Source organism: Salmo salar, chromosome ssa21, assembly GCF_905237065.1.
Source record: "Salmo salar chromosome ssa21, Ssal_v3.1, whole genome shotgun sequence".
Classification (NCBI taxonomy): domain Eukaryota; kingdom Metazoa; phylum Chordata; class Actinopteri; order Salmoniformes; family Salmonidae; genus Salmo; species Salmo salar.
Window position 1 is genome coordinate 36,141,875 of NC_059462.1, and position 26,966 is coordinate 36,168,840.

The 26,966-nt window shown below is 43.6% G+C and overlaps 1 protein-coding gene across 1 annotated transcript in view; it reads left to right on the forward strand.

Annotated features, from left to right (window-relative positions):
* The window catches only part of LOC106582275 (titin), a 186,521-nt gene that overhangs the window by 132,455 nt on the left and 27,100 nt on the right, over nucleotides 1-26,966 (forward strand). The window contains exons 148-168 of the mRNA XM_014165183.2: nucleotides 121-405; nucleotides 642-941; nucleotides 1,053-1,355; nucleotides 1,491-1,766; nucleotides 1,863-2,162; nucleotides 2,778-3,080; nucleotides 3,179-3,484; nucleotides 3,646-3,933; nucleotides 4,194-4,496; nucleotides 4,666-4,968; nucleotides 5,064-5,369; nucleotides 5,532-5,819; nucleotides 5,927-6,217; nucleotides 6,325-6,612; nucleotides 6,849-7,436; nucleotides 7,597-7,701; nucleotides 7,858-8,055; nucleotides 8,175-8,471; nucleotides 8,574-9,161; nucleotides 9,254-9,556; nucleotides 9,800-26,911. Coding sequence (XP_014020658.2) covers nucleotides 121-405; nucleotides 642-941; nucleotides 1,053-1,355; nucleotides 1,491-1,766; nucleotides 1,863-2,162; nucleotides 2,778-3,080; nucleotides 3,179-3,484; nucleotides 3,646-3,933; nucleotides 4,194-4,496; nucleotides 4,666-4,968; nucleotides 5,064-5,369; nucleotides 5,532-5,819; nucleotides 5,927-6,217; nucleotides 6,325-6,612; nucleotides 6,849-7,436; nucleotides 7,597-7,701; nucleotides 7,858-8,055; nucleotides 8,175-8,471; nucleotides 8,574-9,161; nucleotides 9,254-9,556; nucleotides 9,800-26,911 — 23,331 coding nt within the window. The remainder of the gene's footprint in view (nucleotides 1-120; nucleotides 406-641; nucleotides 942-1,052; nucleotides 1,356-1,490; nucleotides 1,767-1,862; nucleotides 2,163-2,777; nucleotides 3,081-3,178; nucleotides 3,485-3,645; nucleotides 3,934-4,193; nucleotides 4,497-4,665; nucleotides 4,969-5,063; nucleotides 5,370-5,531; nucleotides 5,820-5,926; nucleotides 6,218-6,324; nucleotides 6,613-6,848; nucleotides 7,437-7,596; nucleotides 7,702-7,857; nucleotides 8,056-8,174; nucleotides 8,472-8,573; nucleotides 9,162-9,253; nucleotides 9,557-9,799; nucleotides 26,912-26,966) is intronic.

Below are 26,966 nucleotides of genomic sequence, written 5' to 3' on the forward strand. Positions count from 1 at the left end.
TGATATTGGCCTAGATGAAAACACATCCAGTTGTTATAGAACTGTAGCTTATAGCTAATATTTTATAATGATTTCTTTATGTCTGATGTATGTTCTCCCCCTTCTCTCACCCACTAACAGAGGCACCAGAGATTGACTTGGATGCCAGTCTAAGGAAGGGCTTCACTGTTAGAGCAGGCTGCCCCATCAGGCTCTTCGCTACTATCAGAGGAAGACCATCCCCCAAAGTCACCTGGAAGAAGCTCGGTGTTGATAATGTGGCCAGGAGAGGACATGTAGATCAGATTGATACTATGTCCTTCCTTGTGATCCCTGAGAGCACTCGAGACGACTCCGGCAAATACTCTCTCACACTCTCCAACTCCGCTGGGGAGAAAGCTATATTTGTCCGTGTTAAAGTATTGGGTAAGTCACTGAGGTCTATCCTTTCACTTTTTATGTCAGTCTGTGGAATGACAGATTACTATTCACTGTGAAAGACTTTAAACAAGAAAAATGTATGTACATTTAATTCTTTACAATGTCAAATTAATGTTATTAGTTTGATTACAGTATAATTGTTTGTACTGTTTGATTACAGTATAATTGTTTGTACTCTTATATGGACTGTATCCAATATTGATGTTCCATTTGTTGAACAGATACTCCTGGACCTGTCGGAGGATTTGAGGTCTGTGATGTGACAAGCACCGGCTGTCAGCTGTCTTGGCTCCCTCCAGATAATGATGGTGGCTGTCAAATCCAGAACTACATCGTTGAGAAACGTGAACTCGACAAGAAGACTTGGTCAAATTGTATCAACGACTTGAAGAAAACAAGCTTCAAAGTCACCGGCCTCACACCTGGCTGTGACTACTACTTTAGAGTTATGGCAGTCAATAAATATGGCATTGGTGTTCCTAAAGACTCTCCAAAAGCTTATCTGACATCTGATCCTATAAGTAAGTGCACTGTTACAGTATGTCTAATATTATAATTAAATAGTGGATAGTGTAAGTGGAGTTTATTGTTTTGTGTTTTGATTCACATAAATCTCACATTTCTTTAAACAGGTGAACCTGATCCACCCAAGAAGATGGATGTCTTGGAAGTGACAAAGAACAGTGCCACTCTGGGATGGCTGAAACCTTTGAGGGATGGTGGAGCTAAGATCAATGGCTACATGGTTGATTACAAAGACCATGGTGAACCTGAAGACAAATGGACACCATATTCCGTTGTTAAAGACTTAACCATTGTAGTCGTTGGACTTAAAGAGGGCACAAAGTACAAGTTCAGGGTTGCAGCAAGAAACGTGGCTGGAACCAGTTTGGCAAGAGAAGCTGAGGGAGTATTTGAGGTCAAGGAGCAGCTGAGTAAGTAGCAAATATTTTTTTGTTAAATCCCAGAATTACCTTGTCTGGATTTAGTGTGGTTTTCAAAAAAGTGTTCCTGTTGCACACATCTTTTTAAGTCCTCATTTTAAGAACATGTTTTCCTCTCTTTTTTAGTGGCACCAAAGATCATCATGCCTGATATTGTCACAGTAAAGGCAGGAGAGAAAATGACAGTTGATGCTATTGTGGCTGGAAAACCTACACCATTCTGCAAATGGAAGCAAGGAGCCGAGGATCTGTTGACATCTGATCGTCTCATGGTGCAAAAGTCTCCAAACTGCATTTCACTCATCATGAAAGACGTCTCGAGAAAGGACAGTGGTTACTACAGTCTTTCTGCTAAGAACAGCGCTGCCAAAATAAGCCAGATCCTTAGAGTCGTAGTACAGGGTAAGTTTTATTGAGGAAATTCGAAATAGTTGACTAATACACTGCCAGAATGCAAAGCCTAAATGGATGCTGTTGGTACATGTCTTCATCGCACAGATAAGCCTGGACCTCCTGACGCTCCCCTGGAGATCGTTGAGCTTGATATTGATGCCTGCACACTCCAGTGGAACCAACCCAGTGAGGATGGTGGAAGCAACATCACTAACTACGTCATTGAGAAGTGTGATGTGAGCAGAGGAGACTGGGTCATAGCTTCTGCGTCATGCACCACAACCAGCTACAGAGTTGGCAAGCTTACCCCTGGAATGGAGTATGGCTTCCGTGTCCGAGCTGAGAACAGATTTGGCATCTCGGAGCCAATCTATTCAGAGAAAATTATCGCTAGATATCCCTTCGGTGAGTTAAACAAGACAATGTATAAGCATGGTCCCCCTACCACCCCAAAAAAGCCTATTGTACAATGAATTGTGATTTTCTAAGTAATCTAGGCCTTGATTCAATCAGATCCGCTTTAGCCAACATCCACATAGTGGTTGTTTTGATGTTGTCGAAAGTGGAACTGTGTTATAGCTGTCAATTTCACAAGTGGCTCCTGGCATTATACCCAAGTGGACATCGCCATTGGCTGCATGGAGTCAAACCCATGCAGCCTTGTTTACAAGTTCGAACACTGGAATGTGAGATGTAATCTACACCTTGTTGATAGAAAACCTCATTATTTTGTAATTATTTCTATACAGCCTACACTTTCCTGTTCTGAACATCTAACGTGAGTGGGGCAGGTGTGGCTTTGTGACAATGATGGCAAGAGCAGCTTCTCATCGATTTGACGGCTCCTATGCAGTTCCACCTCCGCCATCGCAAGAACTTTCGTTATGCGGGTGTCTACTGTCGTCGGTTAACGTTGATCTGATTGAATCTAGGCCATATTCATATGTACATTATGTACAATAAATGTGTTTTACAAAATGTTTGTTAATCTTCCAAACTAACTCCATATTCTAATTCCAGATGTCCCAGGCGAGCCCAGAAATCTGTGTATCACGAAAGTTAAGAGTGAAGCAGTGTCTCTGTCCTATGAGACCCCATCAACTGACGGTGGCAGTCCTCTTACTGGATACTGCATTGAGCGTAAAGAGAGGAACAGCCTTCTCTGGGTAAGAGCAAATGAGTCCGTTGTCCGCGGACTTGAATACAACTGCACAGGCTTAATGGAAGGTCTGGAATATGCATTCAGGGTGTCTGCCCTCAACAAGGCCGGCCAGGGTAAACCAAGCAAACAGACTGACTGGGTCACAGCAAGAACACCCATCGGTAAGTTATGAGCATGTGATGTGCGGCTTACCGTGTCCCTCACTGGCTTTGAAATCTGCAATCTGTCAATTAAAACTGTTGTCATTTTCTTATTCTAGATCCACCTGGTAAACCTGAGGTAATGGATGTGACAAAGAGCACTGTTTCACTTGTTTGGACTCGCCCCCAAAATGATGGAGGTAGCAAGCTCATTGGATACTATGTGGAGTACATGAAAATTGGTCAAGAAGTAGAGAAATGGGTTCGCTGCAATGCCAACTGCCAGAACGTCAAAACAGAAGACTATGTTGTAACTGGCCTGGAGGAGGGAGCCCAGTATCACTTCAGAGTTTTCGCCAAGTCAGCCATCAACATCAGCTTGCCTTCTCAGATCTCAGATGCCATTCCAGTGTTTGCAGAGAATGGTAAGGCACTGCTCCTTCAGAACATTAACAAAACAAAGTGTTTTTGTTATCCATCTAATGACTAAATGCAATTTTTTCAATCCCAAAATGATTCCAAATAAATGTGGATGCATGGTCAACACAGACCTTTTACTTGATGTGATGTTCTCTTGTTTCTCCAGTTCCACCCAGGGTCGAGCTGGGAGTGGACATGAAGAACATGATCATAGTGAAGGCTGAAGAAAATGTCTCCTTTGATGCAGTAGTGTTTGGAAAACCACTGCCCAAGGTGACATGGAAGAGAAATGGTGTTCCATTGAAACTGGTTGATGGGATGAAGATGACACAGAAGAGACACACACACATTCTGGAATTGTTCTCTGTTGCAAGGAAGGAGTCTGGAGAGTACACTATTCTAGCTGAAAATCCCAATGGCACTAAATATGCCAATATTAAGCTCAAGGTTCTAGGTATGCGAAATTATAATAACAGTTACACTAAATGTGTCTTTTTATCATTGTGCACAAATTCCAAACTGATGTTGTAGCTTCATGCTAATACATTTTATTTTTGTATTTGTATATACTCAAACTCTTTATAACGGCTTGAGATATGTTAGTGTAATGTATATGAATGTGTTTGTGATGGTTTGCAAGAGAATAGAGAATACAATATTCATATATTCAGAATCAACTGTTGATGTGTAATATAATCTATGTGTTCTCCTTAGATAAACCTGGCCCACCAGCCGGAGTGAAAGTCACCAAGGTGTTTGCGGACCGTATTAAGATGAGGTGGGAGCCACCTGTTGCAGATGGAGGCTCTGAAATCACCAACTACATCATTGACAAACGTGAAACCAGCAGAGCGAACTGGGCTCTGGTCACCTCCAATATCAATGGTCAACTGACCGATTGCACAGTAGATAAACTCATGCAGGACCACGAATACCAGTTCAGGGTCAGTGCTGAGAACCAGTATGGCATTGGGGACCCCATCCTCACCGACCCTGTCATGGTCAAGAATCCATATGGTAATATTTCAAACATGTTTGAATATACATTTGTGTGTGTGTGTGTGTATATATATATATATATAATATTTTTGTTTGATTGAGTTGGAAACAGTGGAACTTCTTCTGCTTGTGCAATGTTTAAGTGTTTTCTCATTCTTCTCCTTCTTTTTCTCTCTCTCATTTGCAGATGTTCCTGGTCCTAGTGAGCCACCAGTTATTACCAACATTACAGCCAATTCTATGACTGTCAGCTGGAAAGCGCCTGCTGATGATGGTAAAGCTACCATTCTGGGTTACATGGTTGAGAAACGTGAAGCGTCAGAGCTCAACTGGGCTAAAGTCAACCGTAAACCAGTGATTGACAGGAGCATAAAAGCTGCCCAGCTCTCAGAAGGATCTGAGTATGAGTTCAGAGTGATTGCCATGAACAAAGCTGGATTTGGCAAACCAAGTGATGCATCCAATGCTGCCCTTGCCGTGGATCCTGTGTGTAAGTATTACAACAACATTTGCTCACTTAAATCATTAAGGATTACATGTCCCAACACTTCTCGCTGACATTCTCTTATGTTCTTCCTTCTTCAGATCCACCTGCACCACCTGCTTTCCCTAAAGTCATCGACTCAACACACAGCACCATTAGCTTGTCTTGGACCAAGCCTGCTTACGATGGTGGTTGTGAAATCTTTGGCTACCTTGTCGAGTGCAAGAGAGCTGATGCAGCAGACTGGACGAAGTGCAATGTGCCCAAAAATCTGCAAGAAACCAAGTTCCTGGTTACTGGTCTCATTGATAAAACAGAATATGTGTTCCGTGTCTTTGCTGTGAACAAGATCGGATACAGCGAGCCAAGTGAAGTTCCTGGGAAACACGAGGCCAAAGACATCCTGAGTACGTCAACATTATCATAAAACTCTCAAGTCTGTACAGAATAATTACTAATCTAAGTAACCCATACAATTGGAAATAAGCATGTAATGCACTACTGTCTATTCAACTAAAATACATCCATGTTTTGTCTAACTCTCTTCTACTTTCTATTTTAACTTGTAGTTGCCGCTGATGCTGAGCTGGATGCTGACCTTCGCAAGGTACTGGTCCTGAGAGCCGGAGTCACAATGAGACTCTATGTGCCACTGATAGGACGTCCCCCACCCAAGGTGGTGTGGACCAAGGTCAATGCCAACCTCAAAGAACGAGCAGGAATCATGATCAAAACGACCGAATGGGATACCCTTATGTACATTGAGGATATCAACAGATATGATGCTGGCAAATACGTTTTGTCTCTTGAAAACGAGAGCGGAAAGAAGTCTTACACTATCGTCGTAAAGGTCCTAGGTAGGCTATGATTATAGTCTTAAGATAATATTATTTTGAGAAACAAAATTTGGTTTTACCTACTACATAATGCCATAAAATAATATAATGTATTATTTTTTCTATAGATACTCCTGGTCCACCACTGAATCTAATTGTGAAGGAAACATCTCTGAACCATGCATCCATCGGCTGGGATCCTCCTCTGATTGATGGAGGAAGCCCAGTGAAGAGTTACATTGTTGAGAAACGTCTTGCAGAGAGAAAGGCATGGTCCTGTGTCATAGCCGAATGCCCCAAATCTACTTTCAGGATTCCTAACTTGGAAGCTGGACAGGCCTACTGTTTCAGAGTCTTGGCTGAAAATAACTATGGTATAGGAGAAGGTTGTGAGACTGCCGGAGTTGTAAGAGCTTCAGGTATGGTTTATTGGATGTGATCATGTGTTTTTTTTAACTATTAGATGTTAAATGTAATTTGTTAGTTAGATTTTTAATAATCAAATTACCTTGTTATCTGATTTCAGAACTACCTGGAGCAGTTATAGATTTTAAGGCACTGTCGATCACTAAAGATTCCATTCATATTGGCTGGAAAAAGCCAATCAGTGATGGTGGAAGTCACATCAGTGCTTATCTTCTGGAGCTTCAGGAAGGTGAAGAGAAGTATATGGAGCTAGTGAAAGGAAAGGTCATGTCACATATGATGGTTGAACTTAAAGAAGGAAAGGAGTACTCTTACAGGGTGAAAGCAATAAATGAGTCTGGAGAGGGACCACCTTCGGAGCTCACTGTGATCGCTAAAGATCAAACCGGTAAGTCCAGTAGTCCAGTGTTAATTAGCTAGGCTATTAAACCACTCATAAAATACACTGGAGACAAAATACTTGGCCATTTTAGATACGTATATCTATTGGTAATCTCCAAGTTTTTTTTCAACTGTTCCTAATATTTCTAGCATAAATGTGTTCTATTTTAGCATTACATTACTGCACTTATTATAATTTTATCTGGTTCATAGATTAATAAGCATTGTGTTCCTAACTTGCAGTTGCACCTGATTGTGACTTGAGTGGCATCCCAGATCTGTGTTATGTTGCCAAGGAGGGAAGCACAGTCCGTATCAACGTACCTATTGTTGGCAAACCAGCTCCTTCAGCCATCTGGAAGAAGGGACATGTTTCTCTGGGAGACAGTGGAAGAATGTCAGTTGAATCTACACCTACTTTGACAACTTTGCTCATCCGTGATTGCCAGAGAGGTGATGCGGAAAATTACACAATTCTGCTAAGAAACACTGCAGGAGTCAAAGAAGCAAAGATGCAGATAAAGGTGGTTGGAAAACCAGGAATTCCGACAGGACCATTCAAGTTTGATGAAATCACTGCCGATGGAATCACTCTGGATTGGGGTCCACCAAAGGATGATGGTGGCACTGAAATATCCAACTACATTGTGGAGAAGCGGCAATCAACGGCCAACAAGTGGGCAACTGTGGCATCTGCGATCCAGAAGAATACTATGAGAGTTACCAGGCTCCATGATGGTACTGAATACATCTTCAGAGTGTTCGCAGAAAACAAATATGGAGTTGGAGAATGCCTCAAATCTGACCCAGTGGTGGCTCAGCATCCATTCAGTGAGTTCTTGTCATACATTGAAAATATCAAATACAATTTTTGAAAGAAAGAGTTATTAGGACTTCAGAAATCTGTATTCATCAATAGTTTGATGATTGATTGATATATGTACTATATGGCAATAATTTCACTAAACTGAAAACATTCTTGTTTCACCAGATGTGCCTGATGCACCTGCACCACCAGAGATTGTGAGTATTCGCCATGAATCGGCCATTTTAAATTGGACTGAACCTAAAGAAAATGGAGGCTCACCAATCACTGGTAATTATGCAAACAGTATTTTTAGTAATCCATAGAATTTCCATGGACTGTAAGGAAAATGGACATGGACAATGAACTATTCCTGATATTACTGTTGAAAGCATTTGCTGAATGGTAAATAATAAAGTATTGTTGTTATTATTATTATCTTTGCAGGCTATCATGTCGAGTACAAAGAAAGGAACAGCTTGATGTGGAAGAGAGCCACTAAGACCCCTATTAGGGTAAAGGACTGCAGAGTGACTGGACTGATTGAAGGCCTGGAGTATGAATTCAGAGTCATGGCAATGAATGCGGCCGGTTTAGGAAGGCCAAGCAGGGCAACAGAACCAGTCATCGCCCTTGATCCAATTGGTAAGTTTAGTTTCATTGTCTTTCTCTTTCTGTCCTATTGATATCATATGAAATCCTTCAACATGTTCTCTAATCTTGCTAATCTTGATAATTTACTGGATTTTTTTGTTCCTCCACAGATCCTCCTGGTAAGCCTGATGTCATCAATGTAACCAGAAGCACTGTAACACTTATGTGGACTGCACCCAAGTACGATGGTGGACACAAACTGACTGGCTACCTGGTTGAGAAACTGGAATTGCCAGGAAAGACGTGGATGAAAGCAAATCATATCAATGTCCAAGGCCTTGCGTTTACTGTGCAAGACCTGACAGAAGGCAGCAGCATGCAATACAGAATCAGAGCAAAGAATGCAGCTGGCGCAATCAGTGTTCCTTCAGAGCAAACTGATACCCTTATCTGCAAAGATGAGTATGGTATGTTTTTAGTTTTTTTCTACTTCAAGACAAAGCCAATAGAATACATACTAAACTAGGACATGGAAAGTAGCCTAATTTCTCTTGCTCATTTGTTCACAGAACCACCAAGCATCACTATCGATCCAGACATGAAGGAAGGTGTCTCTGTCAGAGCTGGGGACACCATTGTGGTATCTGCTTCCAAGATCCTTGGCAAACCTCCACCTACAGCTGTGTGGTCCAAGGCAGGAAGAGAATTCAAGACCTCAGATATTGTCCAAATCACAAGCACTCCAACTACTTCAACGTTGTCTATTAAATATGCCAGCAGGAAGAACACTGGAGAGTATATAATTACAGCCAGCAATCCTTTCGGTATCAGAGAAGAACATGTTAAGGTCAAGGTTCTTGATGTCCCTGGACCTCCAGGCCCCATTGAAGCTAGCAGTGTGTCAGCTGAGAAGTGCACATTGACATGGTTGCCACCAGAAGAGGATGGTGGCTGCGCAATCAAATCCTACACACTGGAGAAGAGAGAAACAAGCCGTCTTCTCTGGACCAAACTTGCTGAAAATATCTTTGATTGCAGATTTGTTGCAAACAAGCTGATCAAGGGCAATGAGTACATCTTTCGTGTGTCTGCAGTGAACCAGTATGGCACTGGTGATGGGACACAATCCGGCCCAGTCAAAATGGTTGACAGCTTTGGTAAGTTGCATGAATATTCAGAATATTCTATTGACGGTACTGTTATTATTTCCACATCATTGTTAATGTATTTTGCTCCTCTTTTTCTACAGGCCCACCAGGTCCACCCGGAGTCCCAGAGATTGACAATGTCAGCAGGAACGCTGTCACCATTTTCTGGAAGAGGCCAATTAAAGATGGCGGGAGTGATATTAGAGGTTATCAGGTTGAGAGGAAAGAGAGAAGAGGAATGAGATGGGTGAGAGCATCGAAGAAAACGGTCTCTGACCTACGTTACAAAGTACAAGGACTGACGGAAGGTGTTCAATATGAATTCAGAGTAACTGCAGAGAACAAAGCTGGCTTTGGGGAACCAAGTGAGCCATCTGCCCATGTAATGACAAAGGATATTGTATGTAAGTAAACACAAAGGGTAATTTTCAAAACAAATTATTTATTCCATGCCGTCATTGTAAATAAGAATGTGTTCTTAATTGACCTACCTGGTAAATAATGAAGGTTAAATAAAATGTAAATAAATAAATGTGAATTGTATATAATTTATAATGGCTTAATGATGAACGTTATTATGAAGTGAAACCTAATAGATCTCTATAATAATACCAGGTGACATGTCTTGATATATGTCTTCTTTTTAGATCCACCAGGACCTCCTTCCAACCCAAGAATTACTGACACCACCAAGACAACAGCCACATTCAACTGGGGTAAACCCCACTACGATGGCGGCCTGGATGTAGCGGGGTACATTGTTGAGCACAAAAAGGAAGGACATGACGATTGGGTCACAGACGTCTCAAGACTGAGAATTACAGAATATGTTGTGTCAGACCTGAAGGCAGGTGGGAACTACTATTTCAGAGTCAGAGCCATGAATACAGAGGGAGTTGGTGAACCAGCAGAGGTTGAAGAAATTGTTGAACTTGGGGACCGTGAGACACTTCCCGACTATGAGCTTGACGCTGAGTATAGAAAAACCCTTGTTGTCAGGGTCCGTGGATCCATTCGTATCTTTGTACCAATTAAAGGACGTCCAGTTCCTGAAGTAACCTGGATGAAAGATGACACCATTCTTGGTAAAGGTGGCCGTGAACACATTGATACTACAGAGTCGTATACTCTCCTGGTTATCCCTGACTGCACAAGATATGATGCCGGAAAATACATGCTGTCATTAGAAAACGTTGCTGGTAAGAGAGACGGATTCGTTAATGTCAGAGTACTGGATTCACCAGGACCACCTGTGAACTTGATACCACGTGAAATCACCAAAACAAGCATCACTATGCAGTGGGAAATCCCCATTATTGATGGTGGATCAAAGATCATTAATTATGTAATTGAGAAGCGAGAAGCCACAAGAAAAGCTTACACAGTAATCAGTACAACCTGGCAGAAATGTTCCTTCAAGTATGACAACTTGGATGAAGGCTCTGAATATTACTTCCGGGTATCCGCTGAAAATGAACTGGGCGTCGGCGAGCCAGCAGAGACACCTGAGACAATCAGAGCATCCCAAGCACCCACTGCGCCTGAAAATCTGTATGTCACTGACGTATCAGTGGACACCGCAAGCCTTGCATGGACGAAGCCAAAACATGATGGCGGCAGTAGGATTACTGGATACGTTATTGAAGCACAGAAGAAGGACACAGAGACATGGACCCATGTGAGAACTGTAAAAGCTCTTGACTACACAGCCACAGATCTCATTGAAAATATGGAGTATGTGTTCCGCATCATGGCAGTAAACAGCTCTGGCAGGAGTGATCCACGTGAAAGCAGACCTGCTATCATTAGAGAACAAACAGCAGCACCTGCGTTTGACCTGCGTGGAGTCTACCAGTCGTTGGTCATTGCTAAAGCTGGTGATAACGTGAAGGTCGAAATTCCTGTTCTGGGTCGCCCTAGGCCATCAGTTTCATGGAAGAGAGGAGAGGACACACTTAAACAGACACAGAGAATCAACACTGATACTACTGCAACTTCAACTACTCTCCACATCAATGAGATCAAAAGGACCGATGGTGGTACATTTTCGATGACTGGCAAGAATATACTAGGAACAACGACAGAGACAATTACTGTTGAAGTCCACGATATTCCAGGACCTCCTACTGGACCAATTAAGCTTGAAGAAGTTTCATGTGATTACATTCTCATGTCATGGGAAGGTCCGGAGAATGATGGTGGCGTACCCATTAACAATTACATTGTTGAAGCTAGAGAAACCACAGGCACATCATGGGTTGAATTAGCAGCAACAGTTATCCGTACGACATTCAAAGCTGCCCGTCTCACAACAGGAATCACATATCAGTTCCGTGTTAAAGCCCAGAACAGGTATGGCATTGGACCCTGTATAGTCTCAGAACAAGTGGTTGCTGCTTATCCATTCGATGTGCCAGGACAACCAGGCCTTCCTGAAATCGTCCACTTCAACAAGGATTCCATGACTATTAGCTGGGATGAACCAGCGTCCGATGGTGGAAGCCCCATTTTGGGATATCACATTGAAAGGAAAGAGAAGAACAGTATCCTATGGCAGAAGATCAGCAAAGCACTTGTAGCAGGGAACATGTTCAAATCAACAGGCTTGGTGGATGGAATTGCCTATGAGTACCGCGTTATTGCTGAAAACATGGCTGGTTTGAGCAGGGCAAGCAAGCATTCTGAGACTACCTTTGCTCTGGATCCAGTGGACCCACCTGGCCAACCAGTGGCATTGAATGTAACCAGACATGAGGTGACTCTTCAGTGGACAAAACCTGAAGGTGATGGAGGATTCTCAATAACTGGGTACCAAGTAGAAAAGAGAGAACTCCCAGACGGACGCTGGCTTAAGGCCAACTATAGCAACGTCCTTGAGACAACATTCACTATTAGCGGGCTCACAGAGGATGCTACTTATGAGTTCCATGTTTTGGCAAGAAACTCAGCTGGTGCTCTCAGTAAGCCATCTCTACCATCAGAGGAAATCACTTGCAGAGATGACATTGAAGTGCCCAAACTTGAAGTTGATACAATCTATAATAGTACTGTGGTTGTGAAAGCAGGAGATGTCTTCAAACTTGCTGCCAGCGTAACAGGCAGACCAATCCCAACACTGCTATGGACCAAAGACGGGAAGGAACTTGAAGATACGGCAAAGTTGGAAATCAAACTCTATGACTTTTCTACAACATTAGTCAACAAAGATTCTCTAAGAAGGTGCGGTGGCACATTCACTTTAACTGCCAGCAATCCTGGTGGTTTTGCAAAGCATACCTTCAATGTTAAGGTTCTTGATAGACCTGGACCTCCAGATGGTCCACTTGCTGTAACAGATGTCACTTCTGAGAAATGTATCCTGTCATGGTTGCCACCATCACATGATGGTGGTGCAAAGATTCTACACTACATCATTGAAAAACGTGAAACAAGTAGACTTGCTTGGACAAATGTAGTGTCAGAGTTACAAGTGAACCGTTTTAAGGTTACCAAGTTGTTGAAGGGTAATGAATATATCTTCAGAGTTATGGCTGTCAACATGTATGGAACTGGAGAGCCCCTTGAGTCCAATCCAATGGTTTCTACAAATCCATATGTGCCAGCTGATGCTCCATCAACACCTGAGGTGACGACCATCACAAAGAACACCATGGTTGTTTGCTGGGAACGCCCTGATCACGACGGTGGAAGCAGCATTTTCAATTATGTTGTTGAAAGGAGAGACAAAACCGGTCTTCGCTGGGTTAAATGCAACAAGAGGACTGTAACTGACCTGAGGTACAAAGTATCAGGGCTCACACCAGGGCATGAATATGAATTCAGAATCATTGCAGAAAACAATGCTGGTTTAGGTACACCAAGTCCTTCAAGTGAATTCTACAAGGCAGTAGACACAATCTTCCAACCTGGACCACCTGGAAATCAAAGAGTCTTGGACACAACCAAGTCATCCATTACAGTTGCATGGAACAAACCTGTGTACGATGGTGGTTCTGATATCATTGGCTACATTGTGGAGACCTGTCTACCTGAGGAAGATGAATGGACAATTCGGACTCCTAAGAAGGGATTAGTTGGTACATCATTTACCATCACTAACCTGGTAGAAAACCAAGATTATAAAATCAACATTTGTGCAGTTAACTGTGAAGGGGTTGGAGAGCCAGCACAAGTGCCTGGCACACCAATTGCAGAGGATAGGCTGCTTCCTCCTGAAATTGACCTTGGTGCAGAGCTTCGTAAGGTTGTCTGCGTTAGAGCTTGCGGCACATTGAGACTCTTTGTACCTATTAAAGGAAGACCAGCTCCTGAGGCCAAGTGGTCCAGAGAAAATGGAGAGCCTGTTACGAGAGCAACTATTGACACCACATCATCATTTACTGCTCTTATGGTGGAAAATGTTGACAGATTTGACAGTGGAAAGTACATGTTGACAGTGGAAAACGCCTCAGGAAGCAAAACAGCATATGTGAATGTCAGAGTGCTGGACACACCTGGAGCACCACAAAGCCTCATAATCAGGGAGGTCACCAGAGACTCAGTATCACTCATGTGGGACGTACCCCTTATTGACGGTGGCTCCAGAATTAGAAACTACGTTGTGGAGAAACGTGAATCAACAAGAAAAGCTTACTCCACAGTTTGTGCTCAATGCGTTAAATCCAGCTGGAAAATTGGTGGCCTGGAGGAAGGAAACACATATTTCTTCAGAATTCTGGCTGAGAATGAATTTGGCATTGGCCTTCCAATAGAGACTCCTGAGGCAGTCAGAGTATCTGAGAAGCCACTTCCACCAGGCAAAGTAACTCTTGTTGATGTTACAGGCACCAGTGTCTCTCTGTCTTGGGAAAAACCAGATCATGATGGAGGAAGCAGAATCTCAGGATATATTGTTGAAATGCAGGGCAAAGACAGTGAAACTTGGACCCAGTGTGCAGTTGCAAAAATCACACAGGCTGTTGTTCTTGGACTGACACAGGGTGAAGAATATATGTTCCGTGTGTCAGCACATAATGAAAAAGGAACGAGTGATCCTCGTCTACTTAGTGTATCTGTGGTAGCCAAAGATCTTGTCATTGCGCCAGTATTCAAGCTGCTGTTTACCACATTCAGTGTATTGGCAGGAGACGATCTCAAGATAGATTTGCCATATGCTGCTCGTCCCAAAGCAGTTGCGACCTGGCTCAAGGATGGTGTCGCACTCAAAGAAACAACCAGAGTCAATGCTGATGCCACTGATACACATTTGTATCTTGTCGTCAAGGAAGCCAGTAGGGAAAATGTGGGCAAGTACACCATCAAACTTGTAAACACAGCTGGTGAAGCAACAGTGGACATTGGGGTTGTTGTTCTTGATAAGCCTGGTCCTCCGACTGGCCCAATCACTCTTGATGAAGTCACTTCTGACAGTGTGGTACTGTCCTGGAACCCACCTACATATGTGGGTGGTTGTGCCATTAACAACTATGTAGTAGAAAAGAGGGAAACTACCACCACAAATTGGCAGATTGTGTCTGCAACAGTTGCAAGAACCACCATTAAAGCAGCTCGGTTGAAGACTGGCTGTGAATACCAGTTCAGGATCGCTGCTGAGAACAGATATGGAAAGAGTCCAGTACTTATATCAGAAAATATTGTTGCTCAATATCCATTCGATCTCCCAAGCGCTCCAGGGACCCCAGTTATACAATCATCTACAAAGGACAGCATGGTTATTGTATGGGAGAAGCCTGGTAGTGATGGTGGGAGCAAGATTTTGGGATATCACCTTGAGAGTAAGGAGAGAAACAGCCTCCTTTGGGTGAAACAAAACAAACAGCTGATCCCAGACTCAAGGTTCAAGCTTGGTGGTCTTGATGAAGGTATCGAATATGAGTACAGAGTTTATGCTGAAAATATTGTTGGGGTTGGCAAAGCTAGCAAATTGTCAGAAATTCGTGTAGCAAGAGATCCCTGTCACAGTCCAGGCAAGCCTGAAGCTGTCATTGTCACAAGAGGTGCTGTCACTCTCCAATGGACTAAGCCAGAGTTAGATGGAGGTAGCAAAATCACTGGCTATGTTGTGGAGAAGAAAGAGCTGCCTGAAGGGCGCTGGATGAAGTCCAGTTTCGCCAATGTCATTGAGACCCAATTTCTTGTGACTGGCTTAGTTGAAAACCAGTGCTATGAGTTCCGTGTCATTGCAAGAAATGCAGCAGGTGTTTTTAGTCTTCCGTCAGAGAGCACTGGGTCTATTACAGCAAAGGATGAAGTTGATCCTCCCAAAATAGAGATCGACTCAAAGTACTCGTCAACAGTTGTTCTAATGGCTGGTGAATCGTTCAACCTTTGTGCAGATATTTTCGGCAAACCTGTGCCCTCAGTCCATTGGATGAAGAACAACATAGAATTAAAAGATGCTGCACGCCTTGAGATAAAGAACACCGCTTTTAAAGCATCTTTGAGTGTTAAGGAGGCAATCCGTGTTGATGGAGGCCAATATATCCTACTTTTGAAAAATGTAGGTGGAGAGAAGGCAGTGAACATCAATGTCAAAGTGTTGGACAGACCTGGTCCACCAGGAGGCCCAATTTCTATCTATGGAGTCACAAGTGAAAAAGCTTGCATTGCCTGGAGACCACCAGCACAAGACGGAGGTAGTGATGTTTCTCATTACATTGTTGAGAAGAGAGAGACTAGCAGATTGGTTTGGACTCTGGTTGAACCAAAAGTGCAGACTCTAAATCTGAAGATCATAAAACTTGTTCCTGGAAATGAATATGTCTTCCGAGTGATTCCTGTAAACAAATACGGAATTGGTGAGCCTCTTGAATCCGAGCCAATGATTTCCAGAAATCAATTTGTGACACCTGATCCACCAACGGATGTGGAAGTCTCTACCATCACAAAAGATTCAATGGTGGTAACGTGGGAAAGACCTGAAAACGATGGTGGCAATGCCATTTCTGGATTTGTCATTGAGAAGCGTGATAAAGAAGGTGTGCGCTGGACCAGATGCAATAAGCGTACAGTGAGTGAGCTGCGCTTCAGAGTAGCAGGTCTTCTTGAAAACCGCAGCTATGAGTTCCGAGTTTCATCTGAGAATGCTGCTGGAGTTGGTAAACCAAGTGAACCCACTATTTACTATAAAGCATTGGACGCTATCTTCACATCAGGTCCACCAAATAATCCCAAAGTGACTGACACAACAAGAACATCTGTGTCCTTGTCATGGGGCAAACCTATCTATGATGGTGGCTGTGAGATTCAAGGATACTTAGTGGAGGCCTGTGAAGTAGCATCTGATGAATGGACAATGTGCACTCCACCTGCTGGAATCATAAACACTAAATTTACAGTTACAAAACTACTAGAGAAGCACGAGTATAAATTCAGAGTCTGTGCCATAAACAAGGTTGGTGTTGGTGAGCATGCAGATGTCCCTGGATCAGTTCTTCTAGAGGAGAAATTGGAAGCACCAGATCTTGAGCTTGATGCTGACATGAGGAAGATGATTAATGTCAGAGCTGGAAGCGCTCTTAGGTTATTCGTTCCTGTTAGGGGACGGCCGGCTCCTGAACTGAAATGGGGAAAAGCTGATGGAGAACTCAAGGAGACAGCACAGATTGACAATACAAGCAGTTACGCCTCACTTCTGATTGAAAACGTTGACAGATTTGACACTGGCAAGTACACTGTTACTGCAGAGAATTCCAGTGGCGTTAAATCTGTCTTCATCAGTGTCAGAGTACTTGATTCACCTAGTATGCCTGCAAATTTTGCTATTAAGGAGATAACAAAGAACTCAGTCACCCTTACTTGGGAGCCACCTATTTTGGATGGTGGGTCTAAAATTAAGCAATATCATGTTGAAAAACGAGAAAGCACTAGGAAAGTGTATTCCCCTGTCACAACCTGTCATAAGATGTCATGGAAGATTGAACCACTTGTGGAGGGAAGTATCTATTTCTTCAGAGTTCTTGCTGAAAATGAGTGGGGCATTGGCTTACCTGCAGAGACCCCAGAACCCCTAAAGATTTCAGAGGTACCTCAACCTCCCGGTAAAGTAACAGTTCTGGACGTGACACGTAACAGTGTCTCTCTTAAGTGGGAGAAACCAGATCATGATGGAGGCAGCAGAATAAGCCATTATGAGATTGAAATGCAATCCAAGGATAGTGACAAATGGACATTATGTGCTCAATGTAAATACCTTGAAACTACTGTTAGTAACTTAGCCCAAGGAGAGGAGTACCAATTCAGAGTAATTGCGGTCAATAGTAAAGGAAAGAGTGACTCTAGACTTCTGGCCAATCCAGTAGTAGTAAAGGACCTTGTCATTGAACCTGACATAAGACCTAAATTGACACAGTACAGTGTACTGGTCGGCTATGATCTGAAGATTGAAGTTCCCATTGCTGGACATCCTAAACCAGTCATTACATGGACAAAGGATGGTGCTGCCCTGAAACAGACCACAAGAGTTAATGTTGTCGACAGTGCACGCAATACACATCTAACCATCAAAGAAGCAACAAAAGACGATGGTGGATTGTATAGTATTAATATTACCAATATGCATGGCTCCAAAGATGCCACCATTGAAGTAATCACACTGGATAAACCTGGCCCACCAACAGGCCCAATCAAGATGGATGACATCAGTGCTGAAAGTATCACACTTACCTGGGAACCACCCTCATACACTGGTGGCTGCCCAATTTCAAATTACGTTGTCCAGAAAAGAGATACAACCACAACCAACTGGGTAGTGGTCTCTGCCACTGTGGCGAGAAATACCCTGAAAGTGACAAATCTTAAAACAGGTGCAGAATACCAATTTAGGATCTGTGCTGAAAACAGATATGGCAAAAGTTATGCTATTGATTCTGAACCTGTCCTTGCCCAGTATCCCTTCAAGGAGCCAGGACCACCAGGAACACCTTACGTATCTTCATACACTAAAGATTACATGGTTGTGGAATGGCACAAACCAATTTCAGATGGAGGCAGTGCCATTTTTGGCTATCACATTGAGAGAAAGGAAAGGAACAGTATCCTTTGGACAAAGATCAATAAATCCCTCATCCAAGACTGTAGATTTAAATCTACTCCTTTGGAGGAAGGTATTGAATATGAATTTAAAGTGTCTGCTGAGAATATTGTTGGCATTGGCGCATGCAGCAAACTCTCTGAGGGATATGTGGCACGTGACCCATGTGATCCTCCTGGCACCCCAGAGGCTATCATTGTAACCAGGCACTCCGTGAAACTGAAGTGGACAAGACCACAGGATGACGGTGGCAGTCTGATCACAGGCTATGTGGTGGAGAAACGCAATCTCCCAGAGGGAAGGTGGATGAAGGCAAGTTTCACAAATGTCATTGAAACCGTATTCACAGTTCTTGGTCTAACTGAAGACTGCAAATATGACTTCAGAATCATAGCTAGGAATGCCGCTGGGTCTATCAGCAAGCCCTCTAAGAGCACAGGATCCATCACAGCAAAGGATGAAGTTGATCCTCCAAAATGTGAAGTTGAGTCAGTGTACAGTCAGGTTGTTATCATCAATGCTGGGGAAACATTTACACTTGAGGCTGCTGTACAAGGAAAGCCAATTCCCACAGTTCAATGGTTCAAGAGTGAAGCATTAGTGGAGAATTCAGCAAGGGCTGAGATTATGAATTCAGATTTCCAAGCAAAGCTTGTTGTCAAAGATGCTATCAGAGTGGATGGAGGACAATATACTTTGCTTGTAACTAATGTTGCTGGAGCTAAAACTGTAACGTTCAATGTGAGAGTACTGGACAGACCTGGGCCCTCTCAGGGACCCCTCACTGTCAGCAATGTCACATGCGAGAAATGCTCACTGTCCTGGCTTCCTCCAAGAGCTGACGGTGGCAGCAGCATTTCCCACTACGTCATTCAGAAGAGAGAGACTAGCCGTCTTGCATGGACTGTGGTTGCTAGCGATTGTGGAGCTACAATGTTCAAAGTCACAAAGCTTCTGATGGGAAATGAGTACATTTTCCGTGTTATGGCTGTCAACAAATTTGGTACTGGTGAACCTCTTGAATCAGCCCCAGTTATAATGAGAAATCAATTTGTTACTCCTGGACCACCTCAAGAATTGGAAATAGCCAATATCGCAAGGGATTCCATGACTGTGTGCTGGACTCGCCCAGAGGTTGATGGTGGAAGTGACATTGCTGGTTACATTATTGAGAAGAGAGATAGAGCTGGAATCAGATGGACAAAATGCAACAAACGCAGAGTCACAGACCTTCGCTTCAGAGTGACAGGCCTGACAGAGGATCATGAATATGAATTCAGATTATCTGCTGAGAATGCTGCAGGAGTCGGCCAACCAACTGAACCAACTCCTTACACCAAAGCCTGTGATCCAACCTTTGAGCCTGGCCCTCCCACTAATACACATGTGGTTGATACTTCCAAGAACTCCATAACACTCGCATGGAGCAGACCCATTTACGATGGTGGAGTCGATATCCAGGGATATGCTGTGGAGATCTGCAAAGCTGATGAGGATGAATGGACCCTATGCACTCCACCAACGGGAGTGAATGCAACTACGTTCAAAATCACCAAACTTACTGAGCATCAAGAATATAAGGTGCAAGTATGTGCCATCAATAAATTGGGTATTGGTGAACCTGCTGAAATTCTAGGAACCGTAAAACCGGTAGATGCAATGTTTGCCCCAGAGATAGAGCTGGATTCAGAGCTAAGGAAAGGAGTCGTTGTGCGTGCTGGAGGATCCATGAGGATCAATATTCCATTCAAAGGACGTCCTACTCCAGAAATAAATTGGTCCAAGGATGAGGGTGAATTGACTAACAAAGTTCAAATTGAGAAAGGCGCCAATTTTACTCATCTGTCAGTAGATATCTGTGACAGAAATGATGCTGGAAAGTACACTCTGACCCTGGAAAACAGCAGTGGTTCCAAGTCCGCATTTGTTTCTGTCAAAGTACTTGATACACCAGGAGCACCCGTAAACTTCACAGTGAAAGATATTAAGAAAAACTCTGTCAACCTTGTTTGGGAGCCCCCACTCATTGACGGAGGCGCGAGGGTCAAGCATTACTTTGTTGAGAAGCGTGAATCCACCAGGAAAGCTTATTCCAACATTTCAAACAAGTGTACAAGGAACAGTTTCCATGTGGGAGATCTCAATGAGGGGGTCATTTATTACTTCAGAGTTATGGCTGAGAATGAATATGGTGTAGGCCTGGCAGCAGAAACAGCTGAGCCAGTGAAGACATCAGAAGTCCCTCTGCCTGTAGGAAAGGTCACGTTGACTGAGGTGACTAAGACAACCGCTTCGATGGCATGGGAAAAACCAGACCATGACGGTGGAAGTAGGATAATGGGATACTGCATAGAAATGCTACCTGCAGGATCAGAAGAATGGATCCTATCCACAACCACAAAGACGTGTGAGGGAACTGTAGAAGGCCTAACCACAGGTCAAGAATACCAGTTCAGAGTTTCAGCCTTTAATGACAAAGGAAAGAGTGACACAAGGGTATTAGCTATGCCTGTCATAGCTAAAGATGTGACTATTGAACCTAGTTTTGTAATGGCATTCAACACCTTTAGTGTCCAACATGGTGAAGATCTGAAGATGGAAATACCAGTGAGAGGACGCCCAGTACCAAAAGTGGTATGGACAAAAGATGGACAGGCAATTAAAGAGACAACCAGGTTGAATGTTTCAAGAACAGCATCATCAACAATCCTTGCTATAAAAGAGGCAACTAGAGTGGATTCTGGCAAGTACAAAATCATAGCTACCAACAGTATAGGAGAAAAAGTTGCAGAAATCGGAGTGATCATCCTCGATAAACCTGGCCCAGTCACAGGGCCTATAAAGATTGAGGAAGTGAGTTCCAATTATGTAAACCTTGCATGGGAACCACCTGCATACACAGGAGGATGTCAAATAAACAATTACATTGTGGAAAAGCGTGACACAACAACTGTAGCATGGCACTGTGTGTCTGCAACCGTTGCAAGAACAGCTATCAAAGTTACCAAGCTGAAAACCGGTACTGAATACCAGTTTAGGGTGTTTGCAGAAAACAGATATGGAAAAAGTCCATCATTGGACTCAGCAGCTGTTGTTGTGCAGTATCCTTTCAGTGAACCTCTTGCACCTGGTACTCCATTTGTGTCATCAGTAACTAAGGACAACATGGTTGTTGAATGGAAAGTACCAACCAGTGATGGAGGCAGTCCAATCCTTGGTTACCACCTTGAACGCAAAGAGAAGAACAGCATTCTCTGGACTAAGTTGAACAAACTGCTCATTCCTGACTGTCGATTCAAAACAAATGAACTTGAAGAGGGCATTGAGTATGAATTCAAGGTCTTTGCTGAGAACATTGCTGGCATGAGTCCACCTAGCAAGATTTCTGATGTTTGTGTTGCCAGAGACCCATGTGATCCACCTGGTACCCCTGAGGCTATTGATATTACCAGGAACCACATTACACTGTCGTGGACAAGGCCTCATTATGATGGTGGTAGCCTGATCACAGGCTATGTTGTTGAAAGGAAGAAGCTTCCTGATGGCCGTTGGATGAAGGCTAGCTTCACAAACGTAATTGAGACTCAATTTACAATCTCAGGTCTGACTGAAGAGTGTGAGTATGAATTTAGAGTAATTGCAAAGAATGCTTCTGGTATTTTCAGTACTCCATCTGAAAGCACTGGAGCAATTACTGCTAAAGATGAAATTGAAGCACCAACAGCATCAATGGATCCCAAGTTCAAGGACTCTATTGTCGTCCATGCTGGTGAAACATTTGTTATTGAAGCTGATATTTTGGGAAAACCACTCCCTGAAATCACATGGTTGAAAGATGGAAAAGAAATTGACCAAACTACCCCAAGAATGGAGATCAAAACCACCATTCAACGCACTATTCTAACAGTCAAGGAATGTATCAGAGTAGATGGTGGACACTTTGTCCTGAGTCTTAGCAACGTTGGTGGAACAAAATCTATTCCCGTCAACGTGAAAGTTCTTGATAGACCTGGTCCACCCGAAGGTCCAATGAAGATAACTGGCGTGACTGCAGAGAAAGCCTATCTTCACTGGAGTCATCCATTGCATGATGGCGGTGCCAGCTGTTCTCATTATATCATTGAAAAGAGGGAAACCAGCAGACTGTCATGGACTGTAGTTGAACCCAGAATCCAAGCTATCAGCTACAAAGTGACTAAACTCTTGCCTGGCAATGAGTACATCTTCAGAGTTACGGCAGTGAATAAGTTTGGCATTGGTGAACCTCTTGAATCAGACCCAGTTATTGCACGTAATCCTTTCGTGACACCCAGCGCTCCCTCAACACCTGAAGCAAGTGCTATTACAAGGGACTCAATGGTCCTTACATGGGAACGTCCAGAATATAATGGTGGCTCAGACATTGATGGCTATGTCCTGGAGAAAAGAGATAAAGAGGGAATTAGATGGACCAAATGCAACAAGAAAAGACTTAATGACATCAGGTTCAGATGCACCGGACTCACCGAGGGACATTCCTTTGAGTTCAGAGTATCTGCTGAAAATGCTGCTGGTGTGGGAGTGCCAAGTGCACCAACAGAATACATAAAAGCCTGTGATGCCACATATCCACCTGGTCCTCCTAACAACCCTAAGGTGACAGACCACTCAAGCACAACTGTGTCCCTCTCATGGGCAAGACCCATCTATGACGGTGGAGCAGCCATCAAAGGATATGTTGTTGAGATGAGAGAACAAGGGGGTGATGAATGGATAACCTGTACACCATCAACTGGTGTCCAAGTAACACACTTCACTGTGAAAAAACTGAGGGAAAATGCAGAATACTATTTCCGCATCTGTGCAGTTAACATTGAAGGAGTTGGTGAGCATGCTGATGTTCCAGGGTCTGTAGTTGCATCTGAACGAATTGAGGCCCCTGAGATTGAACTTGATTCAGACCTTAGGAAAATGGTCCAAGTACGAGCAAGTGCAACACTGCGTTTGTTTGTCACAATCAAAGGAAGACCTGAACCTGAAGTAAAGTGGTCCAAGATGGATGGCCCTCTTACTGAGCGTGCCCAAATTGAGGTCACAAGCTCCTACACAATGCTTGTCATCGACAATGTCAACAGATTTGACACTGGCAAGTATGTGTTGACTCTTGAGAACCTTAGCGGTCAAAAATCGGCATTCATTAATGTCAGAGTGTTGGACTCACCAAGTGCCCCTGAGAACTTTGAAGTCAAGGACATTAAGAGAGATTCTGTATCACTATCCTGGGAGCCTCCTATGATTGACGGTGGAGCTAAGGTCACACATTACATTGTGGAAAAGAGAGATACTACAAGACTGGCATTTACAAGTGTTTCAAATAACTGTGTAAGAAATTCCATGAAGATTGATGACCTTACAGAGGGTGGAATTTACTATTTCCGCGTCAAAGCTGTCAATGAGCTTGGTGTGGGTTTGCCAGCAGAAACAACAGAACCAATCAAGGTATCCCAAGCCCCCTTGCCTCCAGGCAAAGTTACAGTTGTAGATGTTACTCGCGACAGTGTGAGTCTCGCATGGGAAAAGCCTGATCATGATGGTGGTAGTAAAATCACAAGCTACACAGTAGAAATGCAAACCAAGGGTGATGAGAAATGGACTGTATGCACTGAGATTAAAGCATTGGAAGCAACTATTGGTGGACTCACAACTGGAGAGGAATATGCATTTAGGATTACTGCTGTCAATGACAAAGGCAAGAGTGAACCTAAGCCACTGGCAGATCCTGTCGTAGTAAAGGACATTACAATCGAACCTATCATCGATCTGATGTTCAACACATACAGTGTCAAGGCAGGAGACGATCTAAAGATTGATGTTCCATTCAGAGGCAGACCTGAACCTGAGGTTGCATGGAAAAAAGATGGAGCTGTATTGAAGCAGACAACCAGGGTGAATGTTCTAGCAGCTAAGAATTCATCGAAAATTACGATCAAAGACGCAACTAGGGAGGACTTTGGGAAGTATGAGATCACTTTAACCAATGCAGTTGGCAAGAAATCAGCCACAATAGCTGTTATCATCTTGGATAAACCTGGCGCACCAAGTGCAATCAAAGTAGATGAAGTAAGTTCTGACAATATTTCACTGTCTTGGGACGCCCCACTCTATGATGGAGGATGTCAAATCAACAACTATGTTGTGGAGAAGAGAGATACCACCACTACAACATGGCAGATTGTTTCAGCCACAGTTGCCAGAACATCAATTAAAGTTCCCCGCTTGACACAAGGCACTGAATATCAGTTCCGTATTGCAGCTGAAAACCGCTACGGCAAGAGCCATGCCGTGGACTCCGCGCCAATTGTTGCACAGTACCCCTTTGAGACACCTGGCCTTCCCACTTCCCTCCATGTTGCCCATGCTACAAAATCTGGCATATTGGTTGCATGGGGTAAACCAGCTAGTGATGGTGGAAGTCCAGTCATCGGTTATCACCTGGAAATGAAAGACCATAGCAGTATTCTCTGGACAAAGATCAACAGAGGTCTCATTGCTGAAACAGAATTCAAAGTGATTGGGATTGAGGAAGGCTTGCTGTATGAGTTCCGTGTTTATGCTCAGAATATTGCTGGAATTGGACCTTGCACCAAAGCATCTGAGCCCGTAGCTGCAAGAGATCCTTGTGATCCACCTGTTAACCTTGAAGTCATTGACATCACAAGAACTTCAGTTTCCATTACTTGGCAGGCGCCAGAGAATGACGGTGGAGCCAAGCTGACTGGCTACATTGTTGAACGCAGGGAGCTTCCAGATGGGCGTTGGCTGAAATGCAATTTTGCCAATCTCCAGGACACATACTTTGACATTACAGGCCTTACGGAGGATGTACAATATGACTTCCATGTTATTGCAAAGAATGCAGCTGGATTACTCAGTGAGCCATCACTGGGCACAGGTGCCATCACAGTCAAGGATGAGGTGGATTCACCTCGCATTGAGTTGGAAGACAGGTTTAGGCAATTAGTAGTTGTCAAAGCTGGAGATATTTTGAGAATTGATGCAGATATTTCTGGGCGCCCACGTCCAGTCATTGCATGGACAAAGGATGGTAAAGAAATTGATGCCAAGGCAAGAGTGGAGATTACTTCAACACACAGCACCACCACATTGATAGTCAGAGACACTATCAGAAGGGACACTGGCCAGTACATTGTCACTCTACAGAACGTTGCTGGTACAAGGTCCTTGGCTGTAAACTGTAAGGTCCTTGACCGTCCTGGACCATCCTCTGGACCATTGGCAGTCACTGGTCTGACAGCAGAGAAGTGCACTTTGACCTGGGGACCACCTCAAGAAAATGGTGGTGCAGAAATCATGCACTACATCGTTGAGAAACGTGAAACCAGCCGTCTCGCCTGGACTTTAGTATATGGAGATATGAAGGCTACAACATGTAAAGTCACCAAACTGCTTAAAGGAAATGAATACATCTTCAGAGTAAGGGGAGTGAACAAATATGGAGACGGTGAAGCCCTAGAGAGTGAGGCCACCAGAGCCAAGAATGCATACACTGTCCCTGCAGCACCAACATATGTTGAAATCACCAGTATCACAAGTGATGCAATGACAATCTGCTGGGAAAGACCTGAATCCGATGGAGGAAGCAGCATTTATGGCTATGTTATTGAGAAACGAGAGAAAATTGGATTGCGCTGGGTACGCGTGAACAAAAAGCCTGTGTATGACCTCAGAGTCAAGGCATCCAATCTCCGTGAGGGTGCTGAATATGAGTACAGAGTCTATGCAGAAAATGCTGCAGGCTTGAGTCTCCCAAGTATTCCTACCGAATTAACAAAGGCGGAGGATCCCCAATTCCTGCCATCTCCACCACCTAAACCGAAAGTTATTGACTCAACTAAGACTACTGTTACTCTTTCATGGAATAAGCCATTGTTCGATGGTGGTGCTCCTGTGACAGGATACTGTGTTGAATATAGGAGAACAGACGAATATGATGATGACTGGTGTGTCGGTGTTTCAAACACAAAAAACACTGAATTCACCGTCGTTGGATTAACTTCTGGAGCAGAATATCTATTCGTTGTCAAATCTATCAACAAGATTGGTCTCAGTGAGCCAAGCCCCCCTACGGATCCACAGGTGGCTAAAGAGAGAGAAGAGGAACCAGTATTTGATATCAGCAATGAGATGCGAAAGACACTCATTGTAAAGGATGGCAGTTCATTCACCCTAACTGTGCCATTCAGGGGCAAGCCTGTCCCTAATGTTATGTGGACCAAGGCTGCTGTTGATCTGAGAGTGAGGGCCAGTATTGATACCACAGACACATTCACGTCTATCACAGTGGAACAAGCAACAAGAGATGACTCTGGAAAATATATTGTGACTCTCCAAAATATAGCTGGAAAAGTCGCATGCACATTAAATGTCAGGGTTCTTGACTCTCCTGGGCCACCATCTCATGTTGGGGTCAAGGATGTCACGAAGAGCTCTGCAACAGTTACATGGGATACTCCAGATAATGAAGGCGGCGCTGCTGTAAAGAACTACCTTGTTGATATTCGTGAGGCAAGCAAAAAGGGATGGACCAGACTCACAAATACCTGCCCTCGTCTGACCTACAAAGTGACAGACCTGGTGGAGGGAGGAGTGTACTACTTCAGAGTCTCTGGTGAAAATGAATATGGAGTTGGCGTATCAGCTGAGACCAAAGATGGAGCAAAGATTACAGGTATACTAAAATTTGAAATCTAAAACAAAATGTTAATTTAAGATATTTTTTTTAT